The 19,563-nt window shown below is 31.9% G+C and overlaps 1 protein-coding gene across 4 annotated transcripts in view; it reads left to right on the forward strand.

The window, feature by feature from the left end:
* Positions 1-19,563, forward strand: part of LOC126775077 (potassium/sodium hyperpolarization-activated cyclic nucleotide-gated channel 2) — a 246,944-nt gene that overhangs the window by 36,369 nt on the left and 191,012 nt on the right. For all 4 annotated transcript variants that reach the window (XM_050496819.1, XM_050496820.1, XM_050496821.1 and 1 more), the window contains exon 2: positions 2,604-3,166. In XM_050496819.1, the coding sequence (XP_050352776.1) occupies positions 3,120-3,166 (47 nt within the window). In that variant the 5' untranslated portion in view covers positions 2,604-3,119. The remainder of the gene's footprint in view (positions 1-2,603; positions 3,167-19,563) is intronic.

Below are 19,563 nucleotides of genomic sequence, written 5' to 3' on the forward strand. Positions count from 1 at the left end.
TTAAGTAATAAAAATTAGATCGAAAAATTTCACTAGTTGTATGTAATCAATTTGTTTGTTTTAAATTTTAGTAAAGTAACACGTAATTGCCTGTAAGTGCCCCACTGCTGGACTAATGCCACAATATATGGAGCTTATTCCACCACGTTCATATAATTCTGGTTTCTGGATCCATGCAGATCTCCTCACTACCAAGCAAGAGACGAATTTACGTAGACTGTTTTCTTTTCCACTCGTCTCGCTTTTGCATCACTCATTTGAGAAAAAAGTTTCTCTTTTCAGTATCTTTTGGCATCTCTGCATTCATTCACTTCCCGGTAAAAATTACATAAATTTATTTTATAAACATAACTTTTTAATGTATAGGTTTTAAAATCTTAATTTATATAAAAATTATATTAATAACATTACATTACGAATACAAGATAGTCTTTTTTTCGCTGGATAAACATGTTTACGTATTTTTCCCACATGAGGTGAGGGGTTATGGGGGCGCCGGAATACCCACTAATAACCAGCGGTCGACATGACATTTTTGCAGAAGGAGATCATCTCCATCCAGCACCTCTCGCTACCAAGCATGGCATTTATCACACTCGGCAGGGAGAGGTCTCCGCCGATTAAAGTCGCCAGGGAAAGGCGCTGAGGCCCACGAGCGGCAAACTACATCAGAGTGTCGTAGGCGCACACTCATGGTAGGAGGGCGTTACGTCTCGCTTGACTATTCCGTGCAGGTACTTACCGAAGCACCCATGTCCGGTAAGCACCTGAGTTAGTCTGAAGGTCAGTGTGCCTCCTTTTCTCGTTACCCAGCAACTCAAGTGGAGGTGGATCGCCTCCACTGTCGCTAGGCCTGCTGATGGGGACCTCAGATCCTCCTCCCACCTGCAAATCAGGGCTTGCTGGGTGAGAGTCCTGAATCTCAGCACCTCCTCCAACCCTGGACGGTCGCCACGCAACCTCATTTCCGCCCGGAACCGGTACACTCCCGCGAGTACCTCCGCCTGGAGTTCCCAAGGCGTATCGCCCGCGAGAAGTGTCGCCGCCGTCCACGACACCGTACGATATCCGCGTATCATCCTCATTGCTATGATTCTCTGCGACCTTCGCAAGAGAGCCTGAATACACTATTTAATCTTAAAAACTACTTACGACGACATGGAAAATTTAAAAATCAACTGTCTTGCCGAAAACAAACTAAAAAGTAAATATTAATTTACAGGATTCTAATAAAACACATCCAAATCTGCTAAGACATTTAAAAGTTATGGTGGAATACTAAAACACATACATACATGAACTGTTTTTTAGGCAGTTGTGTAATTGAAATATATTTAGTAATTTTTTTCTTTCATAAATTTACGTCAAATTAGTACATTTTGTAAACAAGAAGCGGATGACGTAAGTTACAATACAGATCAATTCCTTTTTAAAATTAAAAAGTAACTTCCTTACAAATACACTTGGTTCAAAATATTATTATTCAACTCGAATAAATACACCGTAAAGATGATGGCGGGTCAACTTTTAATGAAAAAATTTTAACCTTAATCGCCAAACTGTCCGCGACACTTATTTATAAGTTCCTTTTGTAAAGATTTTAAAACATTGGTGAAATTAAGCTTGGGACCCATTTAGAAAGTTTATTCAAAAGACTAAAGAACTTGTTGGCTTTAATTGGCAACTTGTTTGAATAATAAGGCTTTGGTACATGTATTGAGAATGGCTTTATGGTTTCATTACCAAGAAGTATTGCAATAAAAAAACGTTGTGGCGAAGACCGGAAAGTTCTTACATTATAAGTTTTCCTTACTAAATACTTTTAAAAGTTTATAATAATCAGAAATGCAGTCACAAATTAATTTATTAAATTAAAAGATTTAAAAAAAAATTAAAAAGCATTGTATCGAATTTCGTAAAGAAAACAAAGTACTAGAATAACGAATGTTTGTTTATAACCTGGTAAAGATTAAGTAAAAATAACTGATTGCTGTACTTCACTTATATTGAAATGTCAACATTGAACAGGCCTTTAAGAAAAAGTTTTGGAGATTATTCCACTGCACTGTTCTAGTATGGGTTGCTGCATTAACATGTAGGTTGGTTGGATTTGAATTATAAAAAAATAAATGCTCTTAAAAACAGTTAATATTGGAGCAAACAATTTGAATTCGAACCCGCTGCCTTTTTATCTGACAATTCTATTAAAAATTCTGAAATGTGGATCAGATTCGTTACAATCTAGACCTTTTCCATATTATACTTTTGCGTGCAGATTAGAAGGATTTATTGAGTTACCTCTAACTGACCTTAACATTAAAAACTTTTCATACCTACCGGCAAAACAATTAGAATAAAAATCATTACGTAACTTCATTAAACACTGAAACACGACTCATTCGAAGTAAATAATTATGGCGATGAGAACTTTTTACTTCTGAAATGAGTTGGCATGTGGACATTCTGACAAACCATAAATTGGTGTGGCTTAAATGAATTATTACTATAAATACCAGGGTCGATGGATTCGTTATTCATTTACAATGCATAAAAATATATACGTTGTTTTAATAAATTCTAATAATAAATTTTATTTGTTTCAGATACGACAGACAGCGTAGATAAAGATTTAATTAGATTTTTTTAAATTATATAAAGCAACAAATAAAGCGCCTTTAATTGATCCTATAATATACGTGATAGGTAGATTAAGTAATAATTTCGATAAGTGAACACAAGTGCCAAGTCGCGTTGTTCGGTGCGTCGCGCGTGTGTCTGTGAATGCATTTAGTGAGACAGTCATCAACTGTGACGTTTATGGGAGCAAATAGTCGGACTGGTTTTACATTAGTATCTAACATTTGAAGGATAGATATTTCGTGAAAAGTCGTAGGCATTCGGCCAGACTGTGCCCGGTCGGCAAGATTGAGGTGGTGGCCGGGTGCGGGTGGGGTAGGCGCGCGCGCGTGCGGCCTCTGCACGCGCTGAGCCGCGCGGCCGGCATGTTGGCGTCGCAGCGCTCGCAGTCGTGCAACGAGGAAGGCGCGTTCTTCGGTGCGCGCGCGCTGCGCCGGCCGCGCGGCAAGGGCAGCGGCAGTCCGCCCTGCTAGGGGTACGCCATGTCGCTGCGCAGCCTACATCGGAGGCTCTCCTCCGCCAACAACACGTAAGTCATACCCGTTTTATTTTAAAAATAACTTAGCTTACTTATTGGATAAACAATATTTTGCAAACATTTGTAAGAATGTAAATTGAAGAAGTCGGAAGCTTTTCTTCAGGGGATTTCGTGATATTTTAGCTGCTTTACAATCAATCGGTAAATTAATTTATAATTAAAAAAGTATAATAAATGAAAATCAATCCTTTAATTAAATAATTGCAGTTTTTTATTTAATGTAATTCGAATCTACAACTAAAGAATGTAGTATTCAACAGAACCAAGAGTAACAGTCACTTCAAGATATTTTTTTTAAGTATGAAGATTATTGTTATATTTATGTTCTATTTATTAATACATAACAATTTTATTGTGATAAATTTAAGTAACATTTTACAAACATGATAAAAATAATTATTTCGTTTTTTAAATTACAAAAATCCTAAACGAAGATACTTTTTATACTACATTCAACATAACTTCATATAATTTATTGAAATTTATTTATAATGTCATATCCATTAGGAACAACATTGATGTACATAGTGCTATTTATAACTGAACCGATTCTGATTTACTCGAAGTTTGAAAGACGATCAAAATCCGCTTTTACTACGACTGATCAAAACGTTGAACAGGCAACCATCGAGATGTGAATATTCAATTACCGACTAAATCTGGAGCTGTGTACGGCAAAAAGCTTGACGGCGACTTGCAAAAATATACCCTACATGTTTACAATAAAGTATATTTTTCTTATCCCGATTTTTACGCGACAATGTAAAATGGTTCTACGGGTAGGATGTCTAATTTATGTAAACCGATATCACCAGAAACAGAATTATAAAGACAATAATATGCAATTATCGAGATACCTAGTTATAAATTCAATCAAAAGTCTGTTTTCTTGTATAATAAAAGATGTATTTAAACCAACAAGTTAAAATAAAAGATATAAATCTCATTAAAAAAGTTGAACAACTTTAGATTATGGTAATATAAACTTAATTATTTTTACTAATCATAAATCGATTCTATATAGATTTCTCTCTATTCAATCTCGTTTAGAGAACTGATGGTATATATAAAGATTAAAAAGAAATTTTAGGTACTTTAACGATATTTTATAATTTAATAAATAATTAAGAAAAAAAGCGAAAATATTCAATCGTAAATAATACTTTAGAGAAATAGAGCGCACATTAAAACAACAAAAATCGTATACAAACTGTTTGTATGTAAAACTGGAATAGCAGATAGGTGCGTTAATTATATTAAGCCAACCATATCAATAGCCGTTTGGTGATCGGGTCTATATCGTTTGGGAGATAAGGGGCTTATTACTATAAAACAATAGCTGTAGGGACAGCGTTATGTATCGCTAGTCATCATTTACTATTAGCGATTTTTAAAAATGGACTTTGAAATTAGTTAGTCTCTACGCGCTCACACTGCACGCGCACAATTTACACCTGGCATAAGAGAGGTAGGGAAGGAACTATTCTCAGAAACGTTACGTAAAACACGTTGTATTTTAATTCGACTTCAAAATTTTAAGCAGAAGGTGCCCAATGAATTTGCACTTAAAAAATTATAGCTCATATACTACTTCTTATACCTGACAGAATCGTCTTCACTTAGCCAATGCTGTTGTCAAACTATTTTGTGTCTGAAAGTTTCACTCAAACGTTATATATAACACATAGTATTCAAATTCGATCTGGAAATTCTAATCTTGTCACGTCACTAAATAAATTTGACTTCAAAAACGAAAGGTCGTACAATTCAAAACACGTGACAGATGTTACATTCCGTTTTATGTCAGCAGCATTTGATATTAAAACGTTACACGTAAAATCGAGTGGTTGAATATAGTGCATTTACAGTAACAGCCTGTTAATGCCTCACTGCTGGGCTAAGGCCTCCTGTCCCTTTTTGAGGAGAAGGTTTAGAGCTTATTCCACAACGCTGCTCCAATGCGGTTTGGTAGAATACACATTTGACATAATTTCAATGAAATAAGACACATGCAGGTTTCCTCACGATGTTTTCCTTCACCGTCAGGCACGAGATGATTTATAATCACAAATTAAGCACATGAAAATTCAGCGATGCTTGCCCTGGTTTGAACCCACTATCATTGGTCAAGATTAACGCGTTCTAACCACTAGGCCATCTCGGCTTCTCATAGTGCATTTAATTCTTGATAAAATAAGGTATATTTACTAAATATATTAACGCATTATATTATATAACGTATGTATATCTAGTACTACTACAATCAATTCTATCTTTATTTTGTTTATTGATTAGGATTTGAACTTAGGATTTTTTATCTGTGTATTTAAAGTTTGGTGATTTTGGCGGGCTTTGATAAAATAAGTAACAATAATGGCAAAAAAGTAATATTAATTCGTGTAATAAATAAAAAGCAATATAAAATATGAAAATAAATATCAGTAATAACATTTTGTTTCATTTGCCTATTAATGATTAATAAATAATTATACGTAGTACAATGATAAATATAATTCACAAATTATTTATGAATATTTATTATGAATTATTTACTCTTTGTCACTTTGTAATGTCTATTTGTTATTGTTTAACACCACCAGTGTTGCTAATGTAAAAAACCCTAGATTTAGATAATACTGCAATCATATTGTGTATATGATTCTTTTGGGTGTAAATAAAAAAAAAAATATTATTATTAAAAAATAATTAAAATAATTTAAACGAAGCAAAGAAGTTTTCTTACACTGAACGTGTCTTATAAAAATGTTTTACACAGTATTTTTAAACATGATCCCAAAAACTTTTACCGCCCAACACATTTACCCTTGTACTCATAAAGGAAGTCTCATCGAACAATGCCTTCCCCTTATGCCATTTGCAAAAAAAAAAATAGTTTTGAAAAATAAAAATAATTACGCCAACTGGCGTTTTGTTTTAATCTTTATAACTATAAACCATATACTTAATTTAAGAAAACTTACGTGACGCGACGTGACTGACGTGAATATATATGGCTAAATTATATGATAAAAATATTTTAAATCTACTACATTAAAATAAAATTAAAAGAAAATACTATAAGAAGCTACAATTAAAACAATAAGATTATTTATTAAAATGTTTTATATGTATTATAAAACTGTTTCAAGACGGTCGCAAAATTAAAAAGAAATATAAAAAAAAGTATATTGAACTCAATTATGCAGATATATGTTGTATCTAGTAAATGGAGAAGGTCATAAGTTATATTGACACGGTTTAAAATTTATGTCTATCTTCAAAGTATATGCTATTATGAACTAAGTCTCTTTTCGTCTAAAAAGCATATATAGTTTTTTTTTTAATCTTTATGCAATATTTTATACTAATACCCGAAAACGTAAGCATAGACAATATTAGTCGTGATCGATCGAAGTGATTTCAACGCGTCCGCTTCATTACGTAATGACGTAGTAATAAGACAGTGACGTATAAAATCGGTATCGTAATTAAGTTTATTAATGTTTATTTACTTTTAACTAATTTATTTACAATAAATACTTACAACAATTACAATAGTGATTGTACATATAATTAACATAAGTAATGGTAATTATTTCACTAGTGAATGAACCAGTCATATATATTATAATTTCTATTTATATCGTACTTGTATCGTTATAATATAGATTAGACATTATAGCAATCGAATTATACTAAACATGTTACTATATTACTGAATGGACTGTTAGGTACTGTGTGATTTTTTATTACTGTTTCTTTTTGACTGCATTACGTTGACCTTAATAACTTTTTCTTATTGTTTATCTGGTTAAACTTACTATTTTTTTATATATTTAGGAAGACTATTGAACTCACCACTACGGAACAGACGAGCCGAGATTTAATTTAACTTATATCAATATTAGATTAAATAAAACGTCTATGTAATAAGTAAGTTTTAAATATAGAAAGAATCATGAAAATTTAGTTTCCTTAACGTCAAAAGGTACAGACCTATTTTTGAAAAGTCTACAGGGTTCAGCTATTATTAAGAAGAGTTGTATGTATCGGAGAATGTTAAAAATAACAAACTATTTTGAACATAAAAGTAGGTCAAAGTAGTATTACTATTACATATTCATTGAATTCTATAACAATCTATTTATATCTATATATTATATTTGATTGTTATCATTGTTGTAACATAATGTATATATGTAATAATAAATATATCAGTCATTTTTTATATTTGTTAAATTTTTATTTTTTATTTTTATTGTTTTAGAAATAAAACTTAACAATAAATTTACGCCTCTTGGGACTTTACCAAATATATTATGCTAATTACTACTACACCACCATCTACTTTTGAAATTAATGGAAACATAATACAAATAAACAAATAATTTATAATAAATTTGAAAATCATTCATCTTTAATCGGTGACAATTAAGTTAAGGAGAACTTTAACTGTATTGAAACTATATGGCAAAAAATATTGAGCTTCAGTTATTCAATTCATCAACTAACGCTTGTTTGGCGAAGGGAAAACAATTAAAAAAGAGAGAGAAATTCGTATATGTAGTATTAGGAATTAAGATACTTCGTAAACTAGACTTGGTGACGGTGCCTTCTGCAAGTTCATCTGGGTAGTTACCACCCACATCACATATCCTATCACCAAACAGCAATAACTAGTATTATTGTATACCATTTTGTAACTTGAGTGAGCCAGTGGAATCGCATCCATTTCATTTGAAATTATTGTATCATGCTGTTCAAATTAATTGTTTGCTTAATAAATAATAAAATATTCTGCCAATTACGCTAAATATTATGTTATCTTTTTATTTGTCATTAATAAACGTTCCGAATAACTTTGATTATAAAGTCATATTAAACTAAAATAAATATTCGAGTCAATATTAATTTAATTTTGCTGCTTTACCTTAACATCTTTGGATTGTAATTTAAAATATGTGGTTTTATAGAAAGACTCTTTCGCCTCGTGAAGAACAAGGAGTATTCAAAGCTGACTTTTGCTAATCAGAGTGCCACTCGAAGAAGAAGAAGATAGAAAGATATTTTAATATATAGAGTTAGAAAAGATAAGGATAATTTATGTTAAAGTATATAGACATAATCGAATCGAACCGTTTTTAAGTCACTCATACATAGACAACATGTCTAATCGCATACAGAATCCCATTTTATGAAACAAGTGTTATGACGTCAATCGTTATTGCTCGTTCCGATTTGTGTGATAGATAATTAGGGACCAGTACACTAGCTTCCATTGTGTCAAATTACATATTAAATATGTATACACAATTGTAGTTCATATTTATACAAAAGCTGAAATGACCCAGTCGTAAGAACGCGTGAATCTTAACCGATGATTGTGGATTCAAACCCGGGCAAGCACCACTGAATTTTCATGTCCTTAATTTGTGATTATAATTCATCTCGTGCTATACGGTGACGGAAAACATCGTGAGGAAACTTGCATGTGTCTAGATTCACTGAAACTCTGCCACATGTGTATTCCACCAACCCGCATTGGAGCAGCGTGGTGGAATAAGCTCCATCGTTAGCCCAGCAGTGGGACATTAACGGGCTATTACTGTTTACTGTTACTAATTGTAGTTTTAGACAAAATAAACTTTTAATCACGTATTATAAGAAAATACTTCGTAATAACTATATCCCATAACAATTTTATACAAGGAATATATTTCTTCTTTTTAAAAATTAAAATGATATTATTTAAAGAAAATTAACTTAAATAAAATTGCAATGTTTTTATATTTTTTTTATGTGAAACATCTATTTGCGTCGGAGGTAAGACCAATTTGTATGCCTTGACGGCAGACGGTATGACGCTCTCTTATGCCGTGAAAGATCTATGTACGTGACGCATATACTGTATAATTCTTTACCATACATTATTATAATAATAAAAATAATTAAACGGAACTTTGTTTTTATTCAGTTTTATTCAATTTATTGATTTTCTTTAATTATTTTATTAACTAAAATTCGATGCTTAGCATCTCTTGGGCTTCCCATTACGGTAAAATCGTTATATTATTTTTCGATATCGTATCTTGCACCCGATTGTCGTCACGACACCTTTTGTTATTTCTCAATGAGATTGACAGGAACGCATATGGGACAAACAAAGAAGAATTAAAAAAAAAAAGTCGAGATGGCCATTATAATTCATCTCGTGCTTGACGGTAAAGGAAAACATCTTGAGGAAACCTGCATGTGTCTAATTTCATTGAAATTTTGTCACATGTGTATTCTACCAACCCGCATTGGAGCAGCGTGGTAGAATAAGCTCCAAACCTTCTCCTCAAAAGGGAGAGGAGGCCTTAGCCCAGCAGTGGGACATTAACAGGCTGTTACTGTACATGTACTACGAACTATCAATTAGACACTAAACTTATTTATATTAAGTAATACTATATAGGCCATTACAAGTGTACATAATGTCCCCGGAAATACATTCTACGCGGTTTGAAATCCACTTTGCGGTGTGACCCTTATACACTGGGCAAAGGCCTCCGGGCTTACGCAAATTTCAAACAAAATTCAACTTTAATATAAAAAAATAACGTTCAAAATTGATAGAAATCAATTACGATTTACCCAACATTGCTACGAATCTACAGAATTTTAACTCTCAGCATTACAATGCTCTAGAACAATGCTTTTACTTTAAACGTTAACTTCTTATCGTAACTGTAAATATAAAGGCATTTTAGTTTTTTTTTCTCGAAAATGCGGAAATTGAAATATACTATGTGGCTATTCAGAATATATATGCATTAATGAGGTATGCCCTAGCGTGACTAAATGTGTCGCAAGCTTACGTCAAATACCTAAAATATAATGTTCTAATAGTAACAATATTTTCCTATAACATACATATTTTATTTATATGTTTAATCATAGAATATTATTTTCATAGTACAAAATAAATTTATATAAAAAAAGTTTTTCTTTATGAAAAACCAGAGTTCTTTTTAAAGATATATTTTATTAAATAAATCTGTTATTTATATTTCATTTAATAAATAAATACATCCGTCCGTAACAGCCTGTGTGTTATTACCTATTTTGACATTACGAAAGCAGTTTAGTGTTTAGAATACATAACGTCAAGCTTCGTTTCTTTTCTTTTCTAAAAAAGCAGGATTTATAAAAGTTTAACAATAATATAGTAAAATAGTAGTTATGAGTATCATTTGTTGGATATGTTTATAGTAACAGCCTGTTATTGTCCCACTGCTGGGCTAAAGGCCTCCTCTGCCTTTTTTGAGGAGAAAATTTGGATCTTATTCCACCACGCTGCTCCAGTGCGGTTTTGTGGAATACACATGTTGCAGAATTTTAGTGAAATTAGACACATGCAGGTTTCCTCACGATGTTTTCCTTCTCCGTAAAGCACGAGATGAATTATCATCACAAATTAAGCACATGAAAATTCAGTGGTTCAAAAATAAAGTTCAAGAAAATTCAGTTGCCAGGGCTTGAACCCACAATCATCGGTTAAGATTCACGCCTTCTTACCACTAGGCCATCTCGGTATATAAATGAATACATATATAGAAATAAAAATATCACCCAATAAATGTAAGCTACATACAAGTATTAATGTTCATGGTAAGAATAAAAGTAATCTTAGTACAAAATGCACAGAATTAATAGAAAAATATATGATTTAGGTTAGTGTAAACTATAAAATATACCAGGCACTTATGTTAGATTCTCTTTACATGCCAAAAATAACAAAAAGAGAACCATGTGGTTCTGAAAACGCCTGTTTGCATGGTAGAAATTTAATTAGGTCATGTCTGATATTACTGGAGCAAAACAGGACGCTCTTGGCGAAATCCCAAAATATTACAACAGGTATTCAGATGATCGGATAACTATATGTTTTTAATTAATTTTGTTATTGTAGTTTTTGGTATAATCTGACTAATATTTTAAAGCCACCTTTGCTTATTTAAGCAAATAGCGTAGTTTCTTACCTAATAAATTATAGAATTTAAGGGAAAATAGGAGGTATAAGTCGAGATGGCCCAGTGGTAAGAACGCGTGAATCTTAACCGATGAACGTGGGTTCAAACCCGGGCAAGCACCTCTGAATTTACATTGCTTAATTTCTGTTTATAATTCATTTCGTGCTTTTCGGTGAAGGAAAACATCGTGAGGAAACCTGCATGTGTCTAATTTCATCGAAATTCTGCCACATGTGTATTCTACCAATTGGAGCAGCGTGGTGGAATAAGCTCCAAACCTTCTCCTCAAAAAAGGGAGAGGAGGCCTTAGCCCAGCAGTGGGACATTTACAGGCTGTTACTGTACTGTGAGGTATACGGGACAAATAAAATACAAGTGGAGTTGTATCGAAGAGCCAGTTAAAGATAATATCAAGTTTAATATATTGCGATATAATAAACATAATGCTACTAAATAACATCATTGATATTCTTTCTAATAAATTAGGTTGAAATGCGGGCTTCCGGTGAAATGCTTATAAAATCGAAACCGATAACCAAACGAAAATACTAGAAATAAATCGAAGTCGCTAATCATATAAAGTATGCTACGAGTACTACGTACGTCAGTCTTGTCTCATCAGTACAGTCATTTGTCCAACTATATATATATATATATAACTAGCTTTCAGGAAAAACGAAGAATAAATTGATCTTTTAAAAATAAGCAATTCCTTAGTATATTTTCTTAAAACCTTAGTTATTCCTGAATAATTCGTTCTTTTCTACAAGTTATGTGGCCGGTATGTCATTTTGTTAAGAATAAACTCAAAAATCACGGAGAAATCGTGAAATGTCAATGAGGCATCAAAATAGCGTATCACCGACAATCTGTTTGAAAAGAGTGAGATACCAAGGGAGGTCGTACAAAATAGTGCTGTAGTTCCGCTAATATATGATTGGTCGGAATACGATTTAAAAGTGCTTGTAAGACGAACTACGATATTACAGACGAACAATGATATTATTACCTGAATTTATGACTCCTTTTTAATTTTATGATGTCACCAAGTTTTCAAATATCTTATCTTTATGAAATATAGCTCATTTCCTCCCTTCAAACTAAATTTAACACTGTCCAATGAGACCAGTAACAATTTAACGTCAATTTGTAATAGAATTATGGTGAAGTTCTGTTTTAAATGTTACTGTCTACTCATTTATATAAATTGGACAGGCAAATTAGTCAAATCATCACTTCCCATAGATATTGGCATAGTAAGAAATGTAAGCCATTACTTACACCGTCAATTATCCGCCATATAATCTTAAGTAAACACGGGCTTACTCTCCGTTCAAACATAGTGTAGCTGAAGTATATTTATTGCGTTATTTTGATTAAAATAAAGATAAAGGCAATTACTATTGTGAATAAACACGACAGTATTTCGTTCCGAAGTTGAACAATAAGTATCCAACTTTATAAGATTAAATGTAAATTTAAAAAAAGGTTAAAAGTAACAATAAAAGAACACAGACTATCTCAAAAAAATTTAAAAGAAAGTAGTTAAATTATACTAATAAGTAAAATTGCTTGAAGTAGGTAGTATGTACGATGAAATTGTAAAACCTCTGTTTTAAATCTGCATCCATATATTGGCGGGTAATATTGCCTATGTATTTTGACTCTAAATTAATTACCTTGATATGATATGATAAAATAAAAAGAAAATGTCATCACTTACTAAAGATTCAGAAAGATATATCGATATAAAATCCTAATATTTTCTTTTAATCATTAACCGTCATATTATCCTACAGTGCTGTTATTACAAAGATCATAATTAAAACTTAAAGCAATTTAACTCGTATATCGTTTCAAGTCAATTGAAGATCTGACATACAACTTTGGATTCGACCTTGCCAACAGCTTTGCAGTATTAATCATTATGATTTATGTCTCACAGTTCCGCCTCTTAATTTTATCCTCATAATATTAACAATAGCCTTTTTATATTCATTAGTCTATCTTATTACTTAATGTACATTTTATTTACGTTTATATTTTTTTTTTATCTTCATTTTTTTGAGACTTTTGTCCATTTGGACATGTACGTATAATTACGGTAAACGGCATAACGCTCACTTATGTCGTTATGTTCACTCTCTTCCGCCGTATATTGTAAAATATAAGTACTTGTTGTTATATTACATTATTATAATTGTAAGAAATATGACGGTTTTAACTTTATTAAGGAAACAATATTTTTTTACTTTACTATGTACTATATTTATAACCATAAATATCGATGTATTTTATGTTGGCCGGGCACTCCGTGATTGCTGCATTTTTTATTTTGTAATTACTATATCATAAATTGTAATAAAAGTGATTAATAGACAAATTTTCATTTTGTATGTAATTTGCAAAATAAATTAAATGTGAGTGGTAATTATATATCAAATCAAATAAACGAATAAAAAAAAAACAAACCGTTTCACTGTTCAATTAAAATCCATTTTATTTTCGATTTAATAAAATTAAAGAAGCTGCGAGCGGGCGATGGCGTGGAAAATAATTAGTAAATAAATAATAAATTTTATGGAATTTAGGGATAGTTTATCAAATCAAATCAAAATATACTTTATTCAAGTAGACTTTTTAGAATCGACTTATATGATACGACTTCAAAATCCTCTTTTTCGAGGCTAATTTTAATGTAAAGTTACCATCGACCGGCATTTCTTAAAGAGAAAAAAATACTAAGAGATATAAAAATTACACTAGTGTTTTACAATAAATAAAACTGATTTTTCTAGTGAAGCATTTATTTTTGATATAATATTTTTTTTATTTCAAATATTATTCATCCAACAATTTCTAAGTTCACAGACCGTGTAATAGATATAGAAAATTCTCGAACGCTTAAATATTTCATCCAATAAATTTCATTCGGCGCGTCGAGTCAACCGTTCAGCATCAAGAGCGTACAACACGATTTAAAAAATCAATTTAACTTCCAAATGGTTATAAAATATATGAAACAGAGTCTCCATATACTAAGCTGTTGGTGTTATCTACCTAGGGAAATAAATCGTAAATCCTGTCGAAGGAACGTACATCGTACATGCATGTTTCAAGTAACTGGGTCAGTGTGACTTTGACTTCTTTTATGTTCACAAATAAACCTTATTAGTCTTGTTAATCCTCTTACTCGACACATTCGTTCGTCACAGTGCTCATTTAGAGTACCTGGAAAGTTCATAAATGTAAACTCAACACATAGCAAATGTAAAAGAACCGGAATGTTTTCAAAGATTTTAATGTGATACGATGCGTAAATATTTAATAGCTTTTGCAAAAGTTTATATCATTTAATAAGAAGTACATGTAGGAAAAGATATTTATGTATAATTGTATAATTATGGTGTCATTCTGAATTTTATTATCGTATAATATCTGCCCACCATATAGTAAAAAAAAAAAATTTAATGCAGATTTCCATTTAAAATTAGAATGGCTAATTTTTTTCAGTTGCTTAATAAGGTTATATTATTTACTTTATTATTAATATTCAAAGAAAACGTATTCACTAGGAACAAAATTGAAATATGTTTTATTAACAAAAAACTCGGACAGCACCGCAAATACTGTCAGATATTTTTTCTTACAAACCTGTGAGGTCGCATAATGGGAGATGTATGTTATGTTATACCATCGCCGCCGAGCAGGAGATGAATTAAAAACATACTCGTTAATTTAGCACATGAAAATTCAGGAGTGCTTGCCCGGGTTTGAACTCGGAATCATTGGTTAAGATTAAGATCTTCTAACCACTGGACCAACATGGCTGTTAGAGTATAGAAGTTAGTGTTGTTACATTCCCTACATCGAAATCTGTTAGTAAAGACGACAAGTAACCTTTTCTCACCGGTCGTGTTGGTCTATAAGAGAGAAGGTACAGGTAGACAGAGAGCACTCGTGTTGGTGCACACACTTGTCCAGTCTCCTGCGTCTAGTATCTTTCGAGAATAATTGCCATGAAATTCGTTCAAGTGAACTGTTAATTATTTTACCTTATGATGTATATGGATTACAATAAATATGTGTCACATTATATTTCAGTACAGAGCAATAACAATAAAGAATGAACTGTATTACGTAGAAATGCCGCACAAATGTGATTTTTCAGACCGTTATGTCTGCTGAATCGTTACTGGTATAATATAGCTTCTAAATATTCATAGCGGCGGCGGTTTGAAATAGCAAATATTTGGCCAAGTGACCCTCTAAATGACTGCTCCACTCAGTTACCGCCTATTTTTTATAAATTTTTCCATTTAGATCACAGCGAGCTTTGCTTTATTTATACAAGATGATATTAAATTACTTCGTCTTTTTGTTATGTTATTAAGTAAGGCTATAAGGAATTTGTAACTTTATATAACATGTAAATTAATGTTGAACGACTTTAAATATTTTCGATTATTAGAAATTCGGTTTTTTTTAAATATTGTAGTAATTCGTTCTGACGTACAGAATTTAAAAAAAAATAAAGAATTGGCTAGTTAACTTTAGCAACTAACTTAGAACTGAGATGGTCCAGGAAAATTTTCAACCAGTGCTTCCACCAACCTGCATTGGAGTAAGAGAGGAAATCGTACCCCAGTAGTGGGCCATTTACAGCCTATTACTAATTGGAATTTTATTTTTGTAACTTGTTTTGCGTATGTGTTCCTGTGTATATATCTTTGTATCTCTTATATTTGTATATAACATTGACTTTATTAGCTTCTATTTATGTAACATTATTATGTAACATAATATGTTATTTAAATTCGTGTCAATACTCGTAGTTCTTACGATCGTAGCAAAGCCTTGAGCGTAACTGCATGATACAAATGACATAATACACGGTCTCTTAAGTATATTCATAGAAAGTCAAGGGAAATAAACCCAATTCTTTTACAAAACGTATTGGGGCTGAAGAAAATTGTTACACACTTCAAGTCTCTTTGATGAAATACATTTTTAATGTCGAACCAAAAATGGAAATCCTCAAAGAAACATGAGTTTATTTTAAATTTTCTTTGAAGAAACTTTTCAACGATACTCCTGTCAAAAGAGTGAGGCTCTGAAGCATGCTACATGCGAAATTCCATAAAAATTGATTAATTGGTAACCGTTGAAAATATTATACTGCTTATTCATAATACGAATTATACGAACCTATAATATATATATAAATATAAAATAATGGAAATAGTATTTATATAAAATAATGGAAAAGGTAAACTATTGAACTTTCTTGCTGATTCTTCTCTGTAGAATCTGTATTTCGAACCGATGGTAGCTTTACATGCAATTATATACTGCAGTGCTATTCTGTAAAAACTCAGTTCATTGTTCACCCATGAAATGTTGACTACCGACTTATGGTGATGCGTGTATTCTTGTAATGTTAGAATTACTATGATCAATGTTACGTTCTAACAATTCACGAAAGTTTTCTGCTCTAAGTTTCGAGTTTGTTCCTACAGCGATACTGCTATATGATTTAAAAGTGATTTTATGATTAAATGCAGAATCAAAAAGGATCAAGTAATCTTTCAAATTGAAGCATGTGTTTTATCAAAGTAATATTTATAAGGAAATGCGGTTATTACTCGCGTTTATTAACGGTAATGGGACGAAAACAAAGGCCATCGATTTTTTGATTGCATTGTCATCGGAATAGTATACAAAGGATAATTGAGTAAATTCCCGGTACAAACAAATTGCTATTGAAACAAAACGCCGCTCTGGATTTTGCTACTAAAAGTTTTCAATGCGAAACTATAAGAATCTCTCTCTATTACGCTAAATACGGAAAAGTTTTAAGTTCGTATTACTTTGTATTCGGATTGGAATTGAAATTGTAATTGAATTAATAACAGTTCCCTTTGTATTAAGGATCGGATACACCTGCGCGACTGTGGGGTGTTATTGAAGCTTTTTACGAATATTCGTTTATTCTTACAAGTATTGTATTAGCTTTATTTCTACCTACGCTGGAATTGCACGATTAGAATTAAACGTTAATGGCTTATAATTAAGTTACTAGAATTACTACGGTTTTTTGATTATCAAATATAAAAATGTTTCAAAGGCCGCAGAAAATATGACGTCAGGAAAAAAATATAGCTTTAAGAAACAACTAAACGGACGCTCGCACGGACCCGGCCCGACTACTTGGTGGTAGGGCTTTGTGCAAGACCGTCCAGGTAGGTACCATCCACTCATCACAAATTCTACCGGCAGCAATATGTTGTACTGTTGTGTTCCAGTTGGAAGTTTGAGTAAGCCAGTGTTACTACATATATAAGGGACGTAAAATATTAGTTCCCAAGGCTGGTGGGGCATTGGTGATATAAGTAATGGTTAATATTTCTTACGGCGCCAATGTCTAAGTGCGGTGGTGACCACTTACGACCAGGTGGCCCATTTACCCGACCACTTACCTACACTACAAAGAAAAAGAATAAATAATAGTACTATAAATTTCCGGAAAAACAAAACAATACTCTTTCACACTTTGTATGAACAGTAGCCGCAGTCGCTTAGTTTCGCTAAGACTCGTATGTGGATCGATATCTTATCCATTAGCTTTTAGTTGTCTAAATAGAACATTTATGTACTTACTATTTATTATAATATTCTTAAGACAAAGTGTGTAACGGAATTCCGAGTAAAATTTGGGGGTTTGGGAGTTAGCAGTATTATAATCCCGTAACTCGGAAAATACAACATTAGTCTCTCTGTTTTATAGCTTGTCGTCGTATCGAACCACGGGACGGAATAGAGACTGTACCTGGGCGATGGGTCAGCACACTTTGGTGCATGATTATATCATCTAGGCCAGTGTTTGCCAAACTTTTTTAGACCATGCCCCACGTTAACATTTCTAAAATTTTTATGCCCCCCATATATAATTTTTAACCTTTAAAAATTGTTTTATTCCCTTAAGAAATATAAATGATAAGTTTTAGGAAGAAATCACTATGAAATTGTTATCAAAACATCGTAAGTAAAATTTCAAAACATATAATGAAAAATTGAAATTCAAAATAATTTTAATATTGATTTTTCTATATTCATTTAGGTTCCAATTTACTTAGCTTTAATCTCAAGTCTTCACGTTATGTTATATCAAGTCGATTTCACTTCTTCACTTTTTTTTATCAGTAAATCACTGTAAATGATTTACGAAAGGGTTAAGACGTGTCGAGTCCATTTTTAAATTGCCCCCCTTAACTATCAAATTTCTCCCCTGTGGAGCGTGGGCCCCACGTTGGGAAACACTGTTCTAGGCAGTCTATCTCCGTTGAGATTGGTCTGTCAATATAACACATTTTTATTATTTCTTCTAACGATGTAAAATTCTTACATACATTTATGCATTATATATGTACTGAAGTTCATGAAACGTTATGACGTGTCCATCTAGATACATTTACTTAATAAAGTCATATGTATGTATGTATTCGTATTGTTCATGATAATTTTAGTCAACTTGTATGTCTTACTAATATATTAATTTCTTAGTACGTATGTAACAACAGCCTGTAAGTAGGTATCTCACTGCTGGGCTAGAGCTTCTTTCCTCTAGAGAGGTTTGGAGCTCATTCCACCACGATATTCTAATGCGGATTGGTGGATACACATGTGGTTGTCTTACGCAAAAAACAAGGTTTCTATCACGATTTTTTCTATCACCGCCTAATAATACTGCAATATACTATTCGATATATTAATTCTTATTGTGAATAACTCAGTGAGATAGAAATGGAACTAAGCAATTCTTCAAATTAAAAATGCAATATACTTCGCTTTTCAGAAAAAACTTTTTGTTCAAAGAAAATACAGCAATTATTAAAAAAATTATCTAAAGCATATTAACACATGCATTGGTTTCCGAACGATCACTTTACCTGAAAAAAACATTTTGTAAGAAATAACTTTTTTAATTAATTAGACTTATAATTGTAAGAATTAATTTAAATTTTGGATGTAATGTAAGTAAACGACTACGGACAATCAATTCCATTCAGTAAAAATAATAAGGTGAGGGCATCAAATGTTTCACTTAAAAATAATTATTGTGCAATCCGCGTAGCTTCGTAGTAAGAATCGTGGTAAAAATAGCATTCATTTCTCAGGTAAATTCCAATTCTCCGGGCGAAAAGAGAGCTCGCCTGCCTGTCAATTGTAGAGGCAATGAGACGAGTAGTTAAATCTTTTTAAAGAACTTATGAATTATACTTTTAGTATTATTACTGAAAGTGTTTCTGAACAGGTAAAATCAGTCCCTATACATTTTTAAAGTACAAAACTTTAAGCTCAACATTTAAAAAT

This window comes from Nymphalis io, chromosome 17, assembly GCF_905147045.1.
Source record: "Nymphalis io chromosome 17, ilAglIoxx1.1, whole genome shotgun sequence".
Taxonomy (NCBI): domain Eukaryota; kingdom Metazoa; phylum Arthropoda; class Insecta; order Lepidoptera; family Nymphalidae; genus Nymphalis; species Nymphalis io.